General features: G+C 42.0%; 1 protein-coding gene across 1 annotated transcript in view; it reads left to right on the plus strand.

The window, feature by feature from the left end:
* LOC120024575 (CD2-associated protein) overlaps nt 1-21045 on the plus strand; it is a 71701-nt gene extending 50656 nt beyond the window's left edge. Inside the window, exons 12-19 of the mRNA XM_038968859.1 lie at nt 311-373; nt 9542-9686; nt 10722-10831; nt 14817-14932; nt 15867-15950; nt 17453-17688; nt 18070-18133; nt 20827-21045. Coding sequence (XP_038824787.1) covers nt 311-373; nt 9542-9686; nt 10722-10831; nt 14817-14932; nt 15867-15950; nt 17453-17688; nt 18070-18133; nt 20827-20868 — 860 coding nt within the window. The 3' untranslated portion in view covers nt 20869-21045. The remainder of the gene's footprint in view (nt 1-310; nt 374-9541; nt 9687-10721; nt 10832-14816; nt 14933-15866; nt 15951-17452; nt 17689-18069; nt 18134-20826) is intronic.
* The last annotated feature ends 598 nt before the right edge of the window (nt 21046-21643 follow it).

A 21643-nucleotide genomic window follows, 5' to 3' on the forward strand; every position in this document is an offset into this window, starting at 1 on the left:
TTGATTGGAAAAAATCTGAGTTTTCTGTTCTTTTAGGTTCATGTTTCCAAAGGGTGTTAATACTTATTGCAAGAACGCCTCATATCTAGGAAACATCTGACGTTTCAGGTGCTTGCAGAGCACTGCAAAGATTTCTGTTCTCTTGCTTTAGTCTGCACAGGAAACACTTGAGTGTCTCACATCCTCCTCCTGCTTGCAGAATGTCTGTTCAGTTTGCTCTGTATACAAGTGGCTGCCCTCATGGACTCGTAGAGCGATTGTAAAGAGAGGAGGACGTTACTAACCAACAGGAACATGTTTCGCTTTTCAGCTCGCAAACCCGAGGTCCCGTTGGCTGACAAGAAGCCCCTGCATCCGCATCCTGAGGACAGAGGTAAGGTTCGCCCTCTTCCCCATCCTTCCACCTACCTGCCCTTTCCCATTAAGGGGTGAGAAACCTTTCCCCTCTCCTCTCTGGGTGCTGCCAACACTTCCCACCCTCCAATCAGCTCCAAGGGACGTGGCTCTCCAGATGAGGTCAATAGGCTCACACCGATCACATTCTCTCAGATATCACATACATTTTATATTAGTGTTACTACACAACCTGGCCCGGTTGTGTGTGTGTGTGTGTGTGTAGTTACGAAAAAGCGACACTGCTACGTGCCGACCCTTTCGTCTCCGTATAGTATAAAATAGTCTCAAGTCTCACACCAATGAAGAGTTTGCTCTGGCTTGAGCATTTGCACCTGGAAGATGTAAGCTCTAATTTTGACATTTGCCTTTGTGTTTGGGCCCCTCTTAAAATCACATGAATAACTTCATGAATAACTAACTGTATATGCTCACTAAAGCTGATCCCAAGGGTCTAGACTCAAGACAGACAGATCAAGAGAAATACAGATCAAGAGAAACACAGGGATTCACATCCTTGTAGTGTTTGTGTTGACAGTTGATCCACTTGTAGGGAAATGATGATGCAAATATCCTTTTGGTCCCCTCACTTAGTCAGTGAGCAGCACCTGCACCGGTCCTGCTATGCCTACCTGACCATAGCATATCCTACCACAGGCTATTAGAGGAAAACAGTCTGATCTTTTCATTTCACATGTTGGGCGTCGTGTCGTCTTGGATAAAAACAACTCGTGTCCTCTTCAGCCTTCTCTTTATTAACAAGTGGTTTACACACTTATTGGACAATCAGATGTACAGTGAATTGCAATCAGAAATTTGAGAGCACTTTGGCCTCCACTTCACATATAATATGAATGGTTTTAATAATTGATCCTATAGAAATTCTATGATAGGAGACATTATGCATCTCTTTGGAAGTGTGTGGGAGCGTAGGGCCAATATATATATTGATTCGATATATTAAATTAATTTGAATTTGTTTTAGTGCGGTGTTCCAAATGCCTGTATCGTGAGAATCGCGGTTTCAATTTCTTTCCATTTTTATTATTGTTTGTCTTTTTGGTCTCGTCTCCTTCGCTCCTTCTGTGCTGTGTGCACTGCGCACCTTCCCACTCAGACATCAAGCCCAACCCCCTGCCACTCACAACAAAGACGAAAGATCGTCTTCCTCTCTGACAACAAGCAACTTCAACTTGCTATTTACATTTGAGGTTTGGTCCAACATAATCGGTCATATGGACCACGAAAACGCATTGAGACATTATTTTTTCTGTAATAGAGGAGAACTTAACCTTTTGTGATGATACCCTTTTTATGTATCAACTCCTAAAATGTGAAACAGAGCAGACCCTACTAAGACGAGTATCATTGAACAAGATTGTCGAACATTATTCCTCAGTTTCTGTCGTGCACAGCATTGCGGTACCACATACTGCTAGCAGCATTTTATCCACTGACTTACAGTGCCGTAGGAAAGTATTCAGACCCCTTGACTTTTTACACATTTTGTTACGTTACAGCCTTATTCTAAATGTTTTTTTAATTTTTATAATCCTCATCAATCTACACACAATACTCCATAATGATAAAGCAAAATGTGTTTTTGCTAATGTAACTGAAATATTCAGACCCTTTACTTAGTACTTTGTTGAAGCACCTTTGGCAGCAATTACAGCATTGAGTCTTCTTGGGTATGACGCTATAAGCTTGGTACACCTGTATTTGGGTTTCTCCCATTCTCTGCAGATCCTGTCAACCTCTGTCAGGTTGGATAGAGTGTGTCATTACAGAGCTAATTTGAGGTCTCCAGAGATGTTCGATTGGGTTCTAGTCTGGGCTCTGGCTGGGCCACTCAAGGACATTCAGAGATTTGTCCCGAAACCACTCCTGCATTGTCTTGGCTGTGTACTTAGGGTCATTGCCCTGTCGGTAGGTGAACCTTCGCCCAAGTCTGAGGTCCTGAGAACTCTGGAGCAGGTTTTCATCAAGGATCTCTCTGTACTTTGCTCCGTTCATCTTTGCCTCGATCCTGACTAGTCTCCCAGTCCCTGCCTTTGAAAAACATCCCCACAGCATGATGCTGCCACCGCCATGCTTCACAGTAGGGATGGTGCCAGGTTTCCTCCAGATGTGACGCTTGGCATTCAGGCCAAAGACTTCAATCTTGGTTTCATCAGAACAGAGAATCTTGTTTCTCATGGTCTGAGAGTCTTTAGGTGTCTTTTGTCCAATCAATTGAATTTACCACGGGTGGACTCCAATAAAGTTGGAGAAACATCAAGGATGATCAATGGAAACAGGATGCATCTGAGCTGCGTTTTGAGTCTCATAGCAAAGGATCAGAATACATGTAAATAAGGCATTTCAATTTTTTATTTTTAATACATTTGCATAAAATTCCTAACCTGTTTTCGCTTTGCCATTATGGGGTATTTTGTGTAGATTGCTGAGGATCTGTATTTTATTCCTTTTAGAATAAGGCTGTAACGTAACAAAATGTGGAAAAAGTAAAGGGATCTGAATACTTTCCGAAAGCACTGTATGGGCTATCTTTCTAATCTGTTTTTATAAATGTACAATGAGCATATAAAGACACGTTTACTTGTGTGTGTATATAAGGAATTGGCAACGCGTTCTCATTCTGAGAAATAAGCACCTTATCCAGGTAGTCCGGTTGATTTCAATATCTTAGTGAACAGGCTGTTGTTCAAACAGTTGGAGACTGACAGGAGGGTGTATTCATTGTTAGCAAGCAAATAGATCCAAGTTGGCTAGACTTTAAATATAACGATTAGCTGGTTACTCACTACCAGGTGGGCTTGTTTTCTAAATTGCCTGCTTCCAGAAGTTGGTCATTTTAGTGGATGTGCATTGTGCATATTTTTGGTTAAATTTGTAACAAATTCTGTTGTTTTTTTTACCTTTAATTGTGCAACTGAGCTTATTTAGAGAGAACGTAAAAAAAAAAAAAAAAAAATCTAGATATATTTTGTGAATCGCCCATAAATTTGAAAAGCCTCTGTGATTTTTAGGCCATATCGCTCAGCCATAATCCCTGTTGGTTTCAGAACAGTCAGCTGCAGCCCATTGTCTGGTCATTTAATGTGAATTGTGTCACTGACGCTGTTGCTCTACAGCAATGTGCTACTTTTTCAGCATGTTTTATGAACAGGCAATCAGCTTCCTGACCAATGTCTCTGGGATGTTCATGTTTACAATTAACGCACTCTTCTTCCAGGGTACTAATCAAATAAGTCAACTCGATTGGGCCTAATCTATGATTTGAGAGAGGGGAAGCGAAAGGGAACACTGATTTGCATAAGAAGGCTGGAGAGGTTGTTAACAATTGTCAGACGTAAGGTTGGACAAAGTGTTTGTTGTGAGTGTGCTGTTAACACGGTGATTAAGTTGTCTCTGTAATTAGTCACTTATTATAAGAAATAAGGAGGTGGATCTATCTGCTGAAGACATATCACAGGCCTGTCTTCTGACTTTTGTGTGTGTGTTTTCAGGCCCATACTCCGTCTCTGCAACACTTTTACGTAATTCAATGGTGAATCAATCAATTGTGAATCCATCGCGATTCAATATTACATCCATCATTTTTGTGGACAAGCAAACTTCCATCGTATGTTAAGGATGTCTCGAGGTTCTGCTCACCTGAGTTAGAATACCTCATGATAAGATGTAGACCACACTATTTCTGTAGTGTGATATAGGACATCCCCAATCAATTGGATGAGTCACTTATGTAGGTGGATGGAAATGATCCAAACATTTAGTTTGTATATAGTAATAATAAACTACACATCAATCTTACTCCATTATGCTGTGACTGCTTTAGGCCCATAATCGTATCCAGTGGGTATAGCCAAGGTTGCTAGCCTTGCGCCGCCACTCGGAATACTATAAGATGCACGTGTCTAGGTTAACTGTTTTGCAATTATTAAGAGGCTAAGCAACAAGGAGCTAATATCTTGCAATCGATGTCTTCGCATTTAATTATTGAGTAAACCTTAGCTCAGAGATGCACAGGTAGAGACCAGGTATATATGCTATGTAAATTGTGAATTAAATTTACCATTAGACATTTCACCAAATAATTAAAGGAATATTATTCAAATGTGAGGACTACAGTTCGTATCCATTTAAAAGTAATGCGATGTTTTACAGTTACACAATACGAATACAATAAAAAAAATAGTACATACCAGAAATCTTCACTATAAAAAGAAGAAAAAACAATTTCACCTGTATGACATACAAACGATCATAGCGTCATTGGTAAACCGATCTCCTGATGTACAATGTTTAAACCCAGCTTTTATTCTTCCAAAAGCGCCAAATCCCAGTATCTCCCATCGTCTAATTAACATCACTTTGCATGACCAAAAACATTCAAACAAAGTCATTAACTTCACACGCATTCTCTAATCTAATCACCACACCTCAACACTGTATGATACAGTAAGAACACACCCCTGTATCACTCCTCTTTGAACTATCCGCCTTCCGATGAACAGAATAACACAATTTCTCTGTATCGCTCAATCCAGAGCACTTGCAGTACAATGAAGCATATCAACATTCATAACTATTTCTGAACACTTGAAACAATCCAAACATGGCAATTAAATTCACACAGTAACATTCATTTTGCCAATTAAAGTTTTTTTTCATCAGTTTCTCCACCTTTCCTGGCGTAAGTGACCCCAGGACTTCAGTGAGAATGTCTCTTCCTCTAAATTGCCACAGATAAGGTGTTTGACCCCTGTGGTAGCCCACAGATGGTATGTCATTAAACAATGCCATGAATTGGGATTGAGTCATCACGCTGGGCCTCGGCCCCAGCCAGTCACCAGGTGTGAGTATCACCTTCTCTCATTCTTCCACTACATTACCAAGAGAGTTTTCATCTATATTTTTCGTAGCTGTCTATTTACCAGCACAAACTTATGCTGGCACTAATACCACACTCAACGAGCTATATAGGGCCATAAGCAAACAAGGAAATGCTCACCCGGAGGCGGTGCTCATAGTCGCCGGTGATTTTAATGCAGGAAACTGAAATCCGTTTTACCTCATTTCTACCAACATGTTACTGTAGGCTTAGCCCTCATTTATGTGCTCTCTGTCACCTGGGGCTGCATGGCAAATGGTCCAGGAACACAAAGAACAATGCCCAAGGATTAGTCAGCCCTAACATTCACAAGGCCTAACATTCCCAACATTCAAAAGGCCACAGGGCCAGACGGATTACCAGGTTGCATACTCAGAGAGTGCGCTGACCAGCTGGCAAGTGTCTTCGAAGTGTCTTCTCTTCGCTGACCCAATCTGTAATACCTATGTTTCAAGCTGACCACGATAATCACTGTGCCCAAGAACGCCAAAATAACCTGTCTAAATGACTCGCCCCGTAGCATTCACATCTGTAACCATGAACTGCTTTGAAAGGCTGTTCATGTCTCCCATCAACACCATCATCCCAGTCACCCTGGACCCACTCCAATTTGCATACCACCCCAACAGATCCACAGATGATGCAATCTCTATTGCACTCCACACTGCCCTTTCCCACCTGGACAAAAGGAACACCTATGTGAGAATGCTGTTTATTGACTAGAACTCAGCGTTCAACACCATAGTACCCTCCAAGCTCATTACTAAGCTAAGGACCCTGGGATTAAACACCTCCCTTTGCAACTAAATCCTGGACTTTCTGACTGGCAACCCCCAGGTGGTGAGGGTAGGCAACAACACATCCGCCACGCTGATCCTCAACACGGGGCCCCCTCGTGCTTAGTCCCCTCCTGTACTCCCTGTTCACCCATGACTGCGTGGCCAAGCACGACTCAAACACCATCATTAATTTTGCCGACAACACAATGGTAGTAGGCCTGATCACTGATGACAGAGACTGCCTATAGGGAGGAGGTCAGAGACCTGACCTCCCACTCAACGTCAGCAAGAAAAAGGAGCTGATCGTGGACTACAGGAAACATAGGGCAGAGGAATTATCATGGTCCTTACACAACAACACAGTTGTGGCCCCTCAGGAGGCCGAAAAGATTTGGTATGGGCCCTCCGATCCTCAAAACGTTCTACAGCTTCTCCATTGAGAGCATCTTGACTGGCTGCATCACCACCTGGTATGGCAACTGCTTGGCATCCATCTTCAAGGCGCTACAGAGGGTGGTGTGTTCCGCCCAGTACATCACTGGGACTGAGCTCCCTGCCATTAAGGACCTCTATACCAGGCGGTGTAAGAATAAGGCCTTAAAAACTCCAGTCACCGAAGTCATAGAATGTACTCTCTGCTACCGCACGGCAAGCGGAACCTATGCACCAAGTCTGGAACCAACAGGACCATGCACAGCTTCTACCCCCACGCCATAAGACCGCTAAACAGTTAGTTCTGGTAGCTATTGGTTAACTATATGCATTGACCCTTTTTGCACTTATTGTTTTACTCATTGCATACGCTGCTGTTACTGTTTATTACCTATCCTGTTGCCTAAGTCACTTTATCCCTACCTATATTGTACATATCTACCTCCAATTACTTCATACCCCTGCACATCGACTCGGTACTGGTACCCTGTGTATATAGCCAAGTTATCATTACTCATTGTGTATTTCTTTCTATTATTTCTCTATTTTCTTTCTCTTTGCATTGTTGGGATGGGTCCTAAGTAAGCACTTCACTGTTAATCTACACCTGTTGTTTACGAAGCATGTGACAAATACAAGTTACATAAAATGTAATTGTATTTGAATACTTAATGTTATAATCAGTCATGCAGTATGTAAGTACCCATCAATAGCAACATTTCATAGCTCATGGGGTTAAGGTGCTATCAATGAATTAGTTCCAGAACTATCAGCTTGTGTGTGCAGATGTATCTCAACCTCGAGACAGGCTTGAATCATGTTGGACCGCCGTGCTAACGGCACATTATGTGAGTCAAGAAAACCAGAAGCCTAATATACACTGAACAAAAATATAAACGCAACGTGTAACATTTTGGTCCAATGTTTCATGAGCTGAAATAAAATAGCCCAAAAATGTTCCAAATGCATTACACTCAAACTTTTGTGCACACATTTGTTTACATCCCTGTTTTATTGAGCATTTCTTCTTTGCCAAGTTGTGGCATATGTAGAAGCTGATTTTAAACAGCATGATCATTACACACGTGCACCTTGTGCTGGGGACAATATAAAGGCCTCTCTAAAATGTGCAGTTCTGTCACACAACATAATTCCATGGATGTTTTAAGGGAGTGTGCAATTGGCATGCTGACTGCAGGAATGTCCACCAGCGCTGTTACAGATAATGAAATGTTAATTTCTTTACCATAAGCCGCCTCCAACGGTGTTTTAGAGAATGAATTTTACAGTACTTCCAACCGGCCTCACAACCGCAGAACACATGTATGGTTTGCTGATGTCAACGTTGTGAACAGAGTGCCCCATGGTGAAGCACAGAGATACCGTGATGAAATCCTGAGGCCCATTAATCCGCCACCATCACCTCATGTTTCAGCATTATAATGCACGGCCCAATGTCGCAAGGATCTGTACACAATTCCTGGAAGCTGAAAATGTCTCGCCTGCACACTCACCAGACATGCCACCCATTGAGCATGTTTTGGATGCTCTGGATCGACGTGTACGACAGCGTGTTCCAGTTTCCCGCCCATATCCAGCAACTTCGCACAGCCATTGAAGAGCAGTAGGACAACATTCTACACCACAATAAACAGCCTGATGTCAAGAAGATGTGTCGCGCTGCATGAGGCAAATGGTGGTCGCACCAGAATCTGACGGGTTTTCTGATCCAAGCCCATACTTTTTTTTATTTTTTATGTACAGTATCTGTGACCAACAGATGCGTTTTTGTATTCCCAGTCATGTGAAATCCATAGATTAGGGCCTAATGAATTTATTTAAATTGATTTTATTTCCTTATTTGGACTGAAACACAGTAAAACCTTTGAAATTGTAGCATGTTGTGTTTATTTTTGTTCAGTATATACTTAGCAATTAACTTCTAATTTATATGTCCTGTACTTTATTTTTTACTTAGTAACTCTGGATAAGTGTCAGGTAATTAACAAAAATATACATTTAGCCTAAGTGTTTAGCTTTTTATGAGTTTAATGTAAGTTTTCTTTTAGTTTCATCCTAAAGTTCCCTTAGATATAAAAAGCAATCGTAGCTCCAGGGTTTTAGTCTGATATTGGATGAGTTAACGGATGTTATTGGAAGTCTCATAGGGTGGCGCACTATTGGCCCCTGCGTCATCCGGGTTTGGCCGGGGTAGGCCGTCATTGTAAATAAGAATTTGTTCTTAACTGACTTGCCTAGTTAAAGGTAAAATATATTTTTTTAAATGTACATGTAGCGTTATGTCATCAGGGTACATGGAGGGACAATGTGACAGTGAGCGGACGGCTACTGCATGTTTTCTCTTCCAGGCAATCCATTGTGACAGGCCTTTATTAGCAGTGCTTTAGCCTAGATTATATGTGTCTGTTTTTGGCTTACCTCTGGGCTTCTTGCACATTTGCCCATTTCATGCACGAAGGCGCTTTGGTATTAACGTGAAGTGCTGCACTTACACACATTCACTGTACGCTACAGAAGTGATGTCACTGGCAGTCCTCAGGGTGGCTGAAAAGCTTTCCTTCGCCCTGGCACTAACCCCTTTCAAAGGATGACTCCAGGGACAGGGTGACACTTCCCTTCTCTCTAGGCCTCGATTAGCTAAAAGAAACACCTTGCTGTTTTACACTTGTTCCTGCTTTGCATATCTTATCGCTCTCTATCCATATGAATAATTTGTCACAACGTTGTTTGTTTATTTCTCTGTCAGGAATGAAGCATTTCCCTAATGAGATTAGGGGTTGTCTATTTTAATATTTCAGTGGAATATCCCTGGGAATAGTTGATGCTTACATGTCCTGGCAGCCGAGAATGAAGAATGAATGTGCCTAAAACAACCAGGACCTCGTGCAACCTCCATGATCTTGAAATGTGTACAGTGCATACAATGTGAAATATTTTATCACAATGATCATTCTGACTCAATTTCTGTCTCTCTCTCTCTCTCTCTCTGTCTGTGTGTGTGTGTGTGTGTGTGAAGGTGACAAGACGGATCAAAAACTGTCAAAGCCTACTGCCCCTCTGGTCCCGCCCAAGAAACCTGTACCCCCGCCAGGCAAGGGTAAACCAGGCGTCCTCCCCCCAAAACGTCCAGACAAGCCTCTCGCACCCTCCCTAGGGGCCAAGTAAGCCTCCCATCCTCTACCCGTCCCCCTGTTCTTCCAGCTTTCCCTTTGTTCATATTGGATATTCACTTGAGGAAGGACAACATTGTGCTGTAGTAGGTTTTATTGGCAAATTCGCAGTCATAGACAAGTTGTACACCAATTTACAATCCTAATAATACAATAGTAAAATCCTAAACTAGCATAAACGTTTAATATGATACCATTTAAAATATGCAATGTATACAAAGCAACAATAGCAAGGTTTGGGGTGACCGCTTTATAAAATACAAGAGTTATGTAGGCATTTCTTAGGCATCTGGGCTGTATGGTGTGTGTGTGTGTGTGTGTGTGTGTATGCGTTGATCAGTTTAGGGAAGTATGGGATGGGAGAGTTCTGATAGCAGCTTGTCTGTGTCATGGGAGTGTTCAGTTTGTGGATGTTGTGGGTTACGTCCAGTGACCTGCTGTCTGGTTGGGGGGAGCCAGTCTGCAAACTGGGAGCTCTGCCAAGATTTAGCAAATGTCAGGCAGATCTGCTTCCATCAGTTCTCCCAGGACATGATTCCTAAGGTTTCATGGGCTTCCCCATAGCTGGTGTACGACTCTCCCAGAATTATGCTGCACGCTTCCTTCTGGACCCTCTCCAGCTGAGCAGTCAGGGTTTGAGTGAGGCCAGGGTGCCAGGCAGGTACCATATACTCTAGAAACTAGTCTAACGTATACAATGTCGATGGATAGTAGGTCTGCTGTGGTAGTATAGATGCATTTGAGGAGGAACAGCTTCAAACTACAACAATATTAATAACCAGTATATTTAGTTTGTCAGGCATTTGTTTATGGCTTCGAAATGATTGCATTCACGCTGAAAATATATTTCCTGTTTTGGTATTTAAGTCTCAATGTGTATGTAGCACAAAGGCCTTTGAAATCCAGTTGCATTCCTAACATAATGTACCTATAACTCCAGCCATCAGGATTGTATTACTGCCACTACTGTTTACAGCTCTAGTAATGTTTTGCTACTGTTATTGTTGTTATCCCCCTCCTCTACAGGCACAATGGAGAGGTGCCTTCCACACTTCCAAAGTCTGACTTTGAGCCAACGTTACCCAGCAAACCAAAAACGCTGTCGGGTGACTGGGGGGACAAAGCCCTTGACATGGGTATGTATGGCTCCACTTTTTATTTTGAAGAAATTCCTTGCAGTAAAACCTTTATAACAAGGCATGCAATGAAACGTTCATAAGGGGTCCGATTATTTATATATATATATATATATATATATATATATATATATATATATATATATATATATTCACAATTTATATATATATATTCACAATTTATACAGCTCTGTGACATCATTATTAGTTATGCTCAGCTTACTCCAAATGCAGGATCACGTTTCATCTATAAAACCATATATACTCTTCCAGCTTATTAGGTTGAATGTTTCTTTATGTGTAAAACCTCCTGAGTGGCGCAGCGGTCTAATGAGGCGACAGACACCCTCGTTCGAATCCAGGCTGTATCACAACCGGCCGTGATTGGGAGTCCCATAGGGCGTCACGCAATTGGCCCAGCGTCATCCGGGTTTGGCCTGTGTAGGCCGTCATTGTAAATAAGAATTTGCCTGTTTAAATTAAAAAAAATATGAAATGCGTAAAACCAGTTAGTCTATATAGCTGTGGTAAAATAAAGTTCCTTTACACTCGTGGGATTTGGCCTATATTGATAGGGCTGCATTTAAATGTTTCGTACAGAAGAAATATGAAAATGCATAAGCATGGTGGCAATTAAAAGAGCACTGTTTGGAGGTTTCAATGACTCAAAGAAGAGTCACAGGGTGCTTTTTTTTAAACTCCTAGCTGTGCTGTTGAGGAACAAGAGCAAGCTCACTTGTAGTTTTGTTTGGAACACAAGCCTGCATCCCCGCCATCCACACAATTGCTGTTTCACGCAATCCTAGAACGGTCCATTTTAAATACTGATCTGGGTCAGGAGGGCATAATTTGAAAGCTTGTCACAATAGACACACACACGCTAATTGTGTTCAGAACATCCCAGGGTATGACGCGATGTCATCTTTTTAACTGTACATCGAACACAGTGATCATAAATGTTGACACTGTATATGACATGATATGGAGAATGGGAAGTGCACATTTGGACTTACAGGTGTTTGGCTTGCTTGTATGACATCAAATCTGTATTTATTTTAATCCTAAATGTCTTATCTTTCAAAATAGATTGAGTCCTCTTAATTTACAGCATTTCCCTCACCCGGACAACACTTTTTTTTCCAAAAGTTGCCCAATTAATGGGAGGAAGGGGGGCAACTTGTCGCGTGTGATGCTCATGTTCAGAACGGCTGTCAGTCAAAACCCATACAGAGCTGTGAAGCGCAGAGCCAGAGCTCTGACATTTATAGCATATTACTGTACAGCCACTGTGTTCCAATTTAGACACTTATCAGTGCCCAGATCAGCCATTTTCAACCTACATACGGCTACGAGTGTAAAGGGCTACGTACTTTTGTTTTTCAAAAATAAAGAGCTTACTTCATTCATTTTACAGTTCAATACTTGCTTATAGACATTTCGGTAATGATGCTTTTTCTTCAGTGTGTGCAGACCTTATTGTTTCTGCATCTATTAGCAGTACCTACCTACAGTTATGACCCCAACGAGTTGTTTATGGCCCTCCACTATGTCACATTTAAAGTGTCTGTGTGCCTGTCCATGTGGAGTACCACCAATGACTGTATATCAATGGACAAAGCCATCGATCACGTGACACCATTCATGCTTATGTGAAGACGCAATAGTGCATTGAAGACTAATGTAGTCGGTTAAGATGGCGTCTCATGGAGACATAACATGTGCGGTTTGAGCTACTCTGGGGAGTGATGTTGCAGGCTAGCTCAGTGCTGCTCCCTCTCATTGAGTAACCGAGGCAGACCGAGGTACTGCAGGGTGCCATTAGCAACTAAATTGTCCTTAACTACTTCTGTGTGCGATAATCAGTTCAAGGACATCTGGTGTATTAGAAACAATTATTGGGACCATGATTGTCTTCGAATTTGTTTTTTTTTGCACGGAGATTGACCACAAGATTGCCATTTTTTCAATCACTAGAATGGGGGATGCTAACTGCCTGCAGTACCAGGGTCGGCCTTTAACTTCCGTGGCTTCAATGAGAGGGGGCAGTCATTCACTCCTGCGTACCACCAGCACCAGTTGTGTGTGTGTGTGTGTGTGTGTGTAGCATTCTGCAGTAGGTCCCTCTGTTTTTAATTGAGTTTTGGGATGAGTTGCTCCTGGCTGATGGTGTTCTATCTCAACTGAGGATTAGTGCAGTAGATCCATATTGGAGTTGTGGATTACTCCTCCTGCCACAACAGGCTGTTGGAGTAATGTTCCCAAGAACAGGAAACACTGACCTAAAAAGAGGGGGATGAGCTGAAACCCCTTTTTAATAATTCAGATATTCATTTGTGGGCGACGACATGTTTACTGTTGCCTTTGTTCTTTTTTCTTTAAAGGTTGATTCGGGGACATTCTTTAAAAAAATTCCTTCCAACATTTAAAAAGTCCAGTATGCTTTTTGTGTCCATTAAGAGCTTAGTTTTTTACTAACATTATGCATATTTCATGTGTTTGGTTTGCCCTTTGACACATACCGGTAGATTCACACTGCATCACAGATGCAACAGGAGACATCCGTAAACTCAAACGAATTCAAAATCGACTGGTTTAATTTCAGCATCACGATTTCCTCTCTGAAGCAATTCAGGCCTACTGTAACACATGATCAAATGCTGTAAGATATATTGACAGCTTTGTCCGTAAAATCCCAAATTACTAAAATACTTAGTTTTTATTTTTAGAGTTTGTGTCGCTAATGTGTTGATTTAATCCTCTAAACCCATGGGTGAATAGGTTTTTGGATGATAGAGGGAGAGAGGAGGAGGATGGCGGGATAAAAGAGGATGAGAAAGAGGGATGGAGGTTGGCTATGTTTACATCACCTCTCATGTCATGCCAAGGACAATCACAAACAGGAATACACAAGAGAAAAGCCTTTAGGAAGAGATAAAGGGATGGAGATCGATCTAAGGGAAGACAAGGGAGTTTAGGCGAGGTGAGTTCTCAGAATCATGACATCATGGAGGTAGAAGTTTCCTGGGGAGTCGTGTCTGTGACCCACGCCGCTAAAAGCATCAAAAGAGCTGCTAAAACCATAGGTCATTTGCCCCGTGGGATTAGGGTGTGAAAACAAACAGGGAAAAACACTCCTCCTCATTCTCCTTTATGTCAACTTGACTCCCCTGGGAGTTCTGCAATGTTACTAAAAGTCCTGCCTATAGTCTTTATATAGGACGTTAACACTTCATTTTAAGGGTACCTAATAATCCATTTATAAGGCATTCATAAAAATTAAAAAATATGAATCATTACTCCCGCATTTGTTATTGTTACTAAGCTAGTTATTCTCACATTTGTGTATATTTCGTTAAACATTCTGCTTATTCTTTGACCGGGTATTGCTGGAATGTCTACCAATGGCATGCCCATTTTTTGTGAGAAATTGCAGGTTACTCAAAACATTAAGTATTTATATAAATCGCTCTCACTTTAGATTAGGGACTGCAAAAATACTTTACTAATGATTACTAAATGGTTTATAAGTGTGGGAGTAATGATTAATAAATGGTGATCACACAATTTTATAAATGCCTTAAATGGTTTATTATGTGTTACCCGTAGGACTATATAGTGCTTAATGTTTTTCTCAAAGATTGTCATACTGTGTGGCAGTTTCAGTGTGTACAATTCTCCATGAAATCTTAACAATGAAATGTGATTACAGCCCCATTCCTTAGTTGGTCTTCTTCCCAGAACTGTGTCTCTTCAGATGAAAAACCTGTGTTCTTCTATTTCTCATTGAAAGGAAAACACAAGGCGATAGAATGACAACTACTGTTCAATGGTTTTGGTTGCAGCGTCTTATTTCTATCCAGTTCTTTGTTCCATTTCATGAAAAGCCTATGATCTTTCTGCTGTCTGCATTTGTAAAGAAAAGTGCTGTTATTTACTTTTCTCTTTACACCTCTCCCTCTGTATCTGTCTCGGTCTGTCTCTGAAGACCTGATGAGCTTTGATGATCTGTCGTCTACCTCTGAGAAGCTGTCTCACCCCACCGCTAACAGACCAAAGATGGCTGGCAAGAGGCTTCCTGCTCAGTTTGGAGGAGGCCACTCTGTGAGTACACAGACATACCAACACGCTGCTGAGGACACAACTCTGCACACAGACATACCAACACGCTGCTGAGGACACAACTCTGCACACAGACATACCAACACGCTGCTGAGGACACAACTCTGCACACAGACATACCAACACGCTGCTGAGGACACAACTCTGCACACAGACATACCAACACGCTGCTGAGGACACAACTCTGCACACAGACATACCAACACGCTGCTGAGGACACAACTCTGCACACAGACATACCAACACGCTGCTGAGGACACAACTCTGCACACAGACATACCAACACGCTGCTGAGGACACAACTCTGCACACAGACATACCAACACGCTGCTGAGGACACAACTCTGCACACAGACATACCAACACGCTGCTGAGGACACAACTCTGCACACAGACATACCAACACGCTGCTGAGGACACAACTCTGCACACAGACATACCAACACGCTGCTGAGGACACAACTCTGCACACAGACTTGCAAAACCACACACGTTAATCTCGCTCCATACATTACGTTTACACATCAAATTCCTCTCAAAAACACATTTGGCTTGCGGGCCCTATCTGAACAGCAAATGTACATCACCGCATTCCATACACAGATATCGCACCTTATCTGAACCTCATGATGGGTCGGGGGAGTTGACGTGAGATTGGGATCAGGTTGCTACATGTCCACTTGAAAAGACATCAGACATTTGAGAACAGAATAGCAGACATTTGAGTTGCATGAAGGGCTGAGAGGAGAGCTGTCAGGTCGCTCTGATTTGTCTGAGATTGACTGAGTTCCCTGAAGAGTAATGTGAAAGCCTTCCATTAGAAACAGATTAACAAGCCTGTGAGTCTGCCTGTGAGAATGTCTGGCAAGGTGTGTCAACTACTGAGCAGACCTGTTTTGTATGTTTGTCTTCTCAGCCAAACAAGGACATCAGCGTGGAGAAAACCTTCAAGTTTGACGAAGAGGACCGCCCCAAGCCAAAGTTGATAGACGCAAGAAAGGTAACAATGACATTGACGTGTCTGATTGCATTGGTTAGTGTCTAACCTGTATTGAACTTGTATGTGTGGTACACCAACCTCATTCCAGAACAACTATTTTGTATGTATGGCAATAAAGTTTTCTGAGTCTGAATCAATGGCCCAAATGCACATTAGATCTATCTCTATTGCTATACAAATCATCCCAAATGGATGCTATTGCTGCAAATTAGTCACTTCAGCCAATATTTGCACTCAGCAAGGAATTAATATAGACGATACAACACCCCAAAAAGAACAGAAAATATATGTCTCAGTTCAGAAACTGAGTCAGGTTTGTCTATAGATATTAACTAATACATCCTCGGAAAACTGCAACCGTCTTGTGATCTTCTGTTAAATCATAGAGACCGCTCTGTTCCTCTGGGCAATCCCTCACTAATAGGCGCCGTCCTCCTGCCAGGTTGTTTTCCTCCTGGCATCCCTCTCGCCGTCCCTCCCTCCCTCTGTATGTAAGCCACCCTTTTACTGTATGAAAGCCCTCTTATCTTGATGAACCCTCATCCCACCGGCTCCAGTACAGCACAGTCGTAAGCCTCTGGCATTAAGCTCCCTGAGGTCACACAAGATGTACGTACACATACGTCCAGTTAATAATTTACACGCATGCAGTCACACGCACTCACGCAGATATTCACATGCATTCACAAAATAATGCTCTTTTGCAATCCAACAAATCCACTCAGGCCCAGTGTAAGGCCGGTTTTAGTCACACTGGGAGACGGTGCTAGTTGTCCTACAGAGGCCAAACGGAGGGCATCCTCATGTTTCTAATGAAAACTTCATGTCCATCCTCGTGTGTGTCTTGTTAGCGTTTCCTCAGATGCCCAGTGGGGGAGTAAAGCGGACATGCACCTCACGCTGACTCTGTGTGGGCAGGCCAGTGCCACTGGAGGCCCTCTCAAAGCACCCACCAGACTCTGCGGTCACCAGCTGTTTACCTGTACCACTTAAATCGAGTGACTAATCCCTGCGCATCAAGCCCCATAACTGTGGGCTACAAAGTTCTATAGGTTGAATTAAAGATACCCTTTGGCTCCTTGGACATTTAAATCCTTTAAAATTAGATGTTGACCCTCTCGGCAGAGGAAAATAAGGAAATGAATGAAAACTATATCCTGAGGTGATGGGAGGCAGGAGAACACAATATTAAAGTACCCCTGACATAACTTCAGAGGGAGAAACAGGGGATCAGTTGTGTTCAATCCAAATGAAATAGCCTTCCACAGCTACAGTACGAACTGAATGCTCTGCAACAGTGTTTCAAATGGCTACTGTAGCTCCCTCCTAGCAGTCATGGCTGGTCGCTGAAGACTACTTACGGTATGTTACGACCAGAAGAATTGACTTGATTAATTTTGAACAAAGAAACACTGACTTCATTCGTTAGTCAAAAGCATTCAGAATGGAGGTCACAGCCAGGACAAAAATATTTTTATACCATCTCTCTCCTTCTTCCGCAGCCATCCATGCCCAGCTCACACTCCCAATCTCCCGTCCCCAAGCCCAGCCCATCCCCGTCAGAGGGGCTCAAGGCCAGTGCGGCTTCGGCCCCTGGCCGCAGAAGCCCCAGCCCAGGCCCCAGCGCGGAGACCAAGCCCAAGGCAGAGCCAGAGGAGTGGAAGTCTGAGCTGCAGGACCTCAGAGGCCAAATGAAAGAACTGCTGCTGTCTGTGGAGCTCCTCAAGACCCAGCAAATGTAACTAACTACCATTTTCCTTAGATCTGGTATTGTTCAGTTCCTACTATTTACTCTGTACTCTTCAAATGAAGCGTTATGTTTTTGTTAAGATGTCCAAACAAATGTTGCCTTGTTTAGATGATAAAGCTTCATTATAAAGCTAGCTACATAAATCAGTCAAAATTGTTCTTTGTGTACCCTTTTCAGAGCATTATTTTAGCTACTGTCCTATTTTTTTGTGCCCTACGGCTTGTATATAGGCGAGTCACTGTTGGAGCTTGTGAGTGGAGCCTGTTCAGGCAGAGTAATGGTGATGTGATCTTATTGTTGATCAGATGCTAGCCTGTCATGTGTTCAATCTCTGAGGAGCCTTGTAAACATTTAGGCTTTGCTTTGCAGGAGAGAGATGGCAGAGCTGAGAAGCGAGCTGGATGAGGAGAGGTTGAAACGAGTGGCCCTGCAGGTAAGTTGATGACGGTATCCGTCTTTACATCGCAGCTTGTCAGGTCCAGTCAGCGGGTGCGAGGTGGGCTGGAAAGACAGAGGTTCATACACACTGTGGAATGCTTTATGTCCCTACTCAGCACTAGTAGGGCTGTGGGGGTCATGACATTTTGTCAGACGGTGATTGACAAGCAAATAACTGCCAGTCTTACGGTAATTGACCATTAATTTACATAAACACATTTAGCATCTCCTGGCTTCCACGCACAGCCTACCACTGATGCAGACCTTTTGGAACATCTACATTTCAAAAAGTCTCAAATCCATGTAATATAGCCTACACCATCACAATAAATCCAGTATTTATTTTTGACAGGTTTAAGGAAACATGATATGAAGAAAATGTAGTCTATATCAGAAGAACAGAATAGCATACTCCGAGTTGTCCTTATGTTAGGCCCCGGCTGTGGGCTGCACTAGTTCATTTAACAGACGACATTTGCTTTGAATTCCGTTGCGTTATTTTATAGTATTTTATAGTATGAAGAATAAAATTGAACATAGCTGAATAAAATCTAAATTATATTTTCTCCAAACAATTTCTGAGGGAGTGTGCACATGCGGTTAACATAGAAACAGGTCCTCCTATATCCTTAATTTGGAGTTATTTATGCAACTTTATTTGATACAAAGTTGGGCTATATGTTTAGATGTTTAATACATTCTAAGGCTCCATGTTGCGACTCTAATGATGATTTGAGCTCTGCTTTGTTTCTTGCACAGGCTGCACACTTCATCAGTCTCTCATTCACAATTTGACAAGCACATGATAATGCCTAGAATTTCCGCTGCGGCAATGCACACTAAAAAATCCATGCCTTTTGCGGGCAATGGCCGTTGTGCCCTTGAGCTGAATATAATAATTATAATTCCCTTCTCCTGGCAGCCAATTGCCGTGCTCCGAAGCACTTCTCACTCACAATTCTTATTAGCCAATGCCTGTCACGTGATCGGGTCCTTCTCACAGGCATCTCAGCTCCGAAGTAGGCTACAAGAGAAGACAAACATATCGGGGAGGCAGTTGCGTGCTTCCTTACCTAATTCTGAGGCGCATATTGAAGATGTTAGAAGAAATGTCCATCTTTTTGTCAGCCAACAAGATGAGGAGTTCTAACGAACAGCAAACGCAGTAGCCTGTCAATCTACTATTCCCCCATATTACAGAAGTTGACATTCTATTGTCCTTCTGTGCGAGATAAATATTCCAAACATAGTCTGGGACAGTTGTGGGATGCGATAGATCCCAAATTAATACAACCACTTGCATCAACAACAAAACATTTAAAGCAACAAAGCTGCTGCAACAGATCAGAACGTTTAGCTTAAAATGTTGGTGAACTATTAGGCTATTTCTTCACATTATAAGCGCAGCAATGCGTACACGGCAGTAGGCTATATGCAGGATTTGCCAGTTAGGCGGCTCTACATCGGTTGTAAATTGGATGAATCTGCTTAATTTTAAGAAGTTATTTGGCCACTTTAGTTGTGATACAAACCTTATCAAAACATATAGGCAGGCCTATGGGCTAGGCTACATGAGGTGTGCGACTGTAATTTGAAAAAGTCGCAAATCAAATATATGATCTGTTTCTTGCCTTACTGCACGCAAGCTGGGCATCATTCACAAGTGATAGGCTAATGTTGTCCCCCATCAGACTATTCTTAATTTAAACTTGCCTTTACATATACTAAATAATATATTTGTGAATTTAGTTTTGATTTAGAATGGACCGTTATCATGCACCTGTCTCAGAACAGGGGGAAAAATACATCTCATCTATGCACTTAAATAGCAAATTGAGGAGCTTTTTCATCTGAATGCTGCCAGGAATACAATACGCCTGTTGCAAAGCAATGTGTTTAATATTAGGAAAGTTGATAAATACATATAGTAGGCCTAGCCTGTTTTCTCACGCAGTTGCATAGCCTATAGAAATGTTGCGCCACATGAGCTCATGGGCTCTCATGAATTGTTTTATTTAAATTTCGATTAGATTTGCATTGTCATAGTGATTAGATTGACAACAGAGTGCTGAGTACTAGGCAGTTAGTCATTAGTAGCCTATCAAACTTGCTATCAGCAGCATCAGCACTTGGAGAAGCCTAGTTACCGTGACTAAACAGTCACGTGGAATTTAACTCGTGACCGCTGGTGTGGCGGTAATACAGTCACCGCAACAACCCTAAGCACTACTCACGGAGTCGGACCCAGTATACCCCAACCTTGTCCATCCTCCCCAGGAGCAGTGAGGGGAGGTAGGCCTGTGCAGACTCTCTCTCTGCCTCTCTCTCCTTTTGAATTCCATTTATGTCAGAGCTTTTCTCTGATGAATGCAATAGATTTTCATATGGTGGCTTATTTCTGCCGTTGTCAGTCAACCTACATATTAGTATTCAAATGACACTGAGCATGAAATGGCAGTGTGTTTTACACTTATATTGTAAATGGTATGGATGGGTTAAATTGGACCAAAAGTGGAAATAAGACTTTAATTTCATTCAAGATCTGATACCGACGTACCTCCCTGTGAGACTGTTAGCTATGATGTTATCAGAATTGCATCCGGTGCTGGTTTCCCATGAGAAATTAGTTAAAATGGTGTCTGTCTGTGTGTCTCTCTGTGTGTCTGTGTGTGTGTCTGTCTCTTTCAGATGGAGATAGAGAAATTAAAGAAGATGGTTCATTCGACGTGAAGTCTGACCCAATCAGCCTGGAACATCAGTCACCTATCGGTCTGTCTCTAAGTACAAACAGGAAGGGGACGATGGCATTCCTATAATACTTTTAGTTATCATCAACCTATTCCACATTTGTAAGATTTACATTTTTGCACATATTAAGGTTTTCTAGTTCTAGAAAGGTGTAATTAAATACAGATGTATATGTTTTTTGTTACTTTTTTTTTTTTTTTTTTTTTTTGCCAACACAAACGATCGAGGCCTTACTAACTACTGTGCTGGACTGGCAGTCTCTGCATTCTCTATGGGAATGTGTGAGGGTTGCTCTCAATACTACTGATTCTGTATAAAGCGATAGGGGATTCCTTTTGTTTTATTTTTTTTTAATGACTTGCAGGTAGTTGATTTTAAAGATGATTCTGATTTTCAGTTAAAGTATCCATATTAGCCTCCTTTAGATCATAATGAATTATATTGTGATATGTCCCTGTTGCTATAGCAGTGTTGTACTCCATTGCTATCGCATAAGGGATCATTTTCTTTGTTGGTTTTTTTATTCTAACATTCCTATCCAGGGTAACACTATTGTGCCTGTTAAACACATATTAAAGTGTTAATATTGGGAGATTACATTTATCAAACTGTTTTAGACTTGCTGATTATGTATTTGTAAGTTCTGACAATGTGCTTAGACATATAGAGGGTCCTTTTTTCTTTTCATTTTGTTCTTCTTGTAAAGTACATGTCACGTGGAACGGTTCTCTCAGAAAGAGAGTGACAGGTGTGTTAT

Source organism: Salvelinus namaycush, chromosome 29 (genome assembly GCF_016432855.1).
Source record: "Salvelinus namaycush isolate Seneca chromosome 29, SaNama_1.0, whole genome shotgun sequence".
In the NCBI taxonomy this organism is placed as follows: Eukaryota; Metazoa; Chordata; class Actinopteri; order Salmoniformes; family Salmonidae; genus Salvelinus; species Salvelinus namaycush.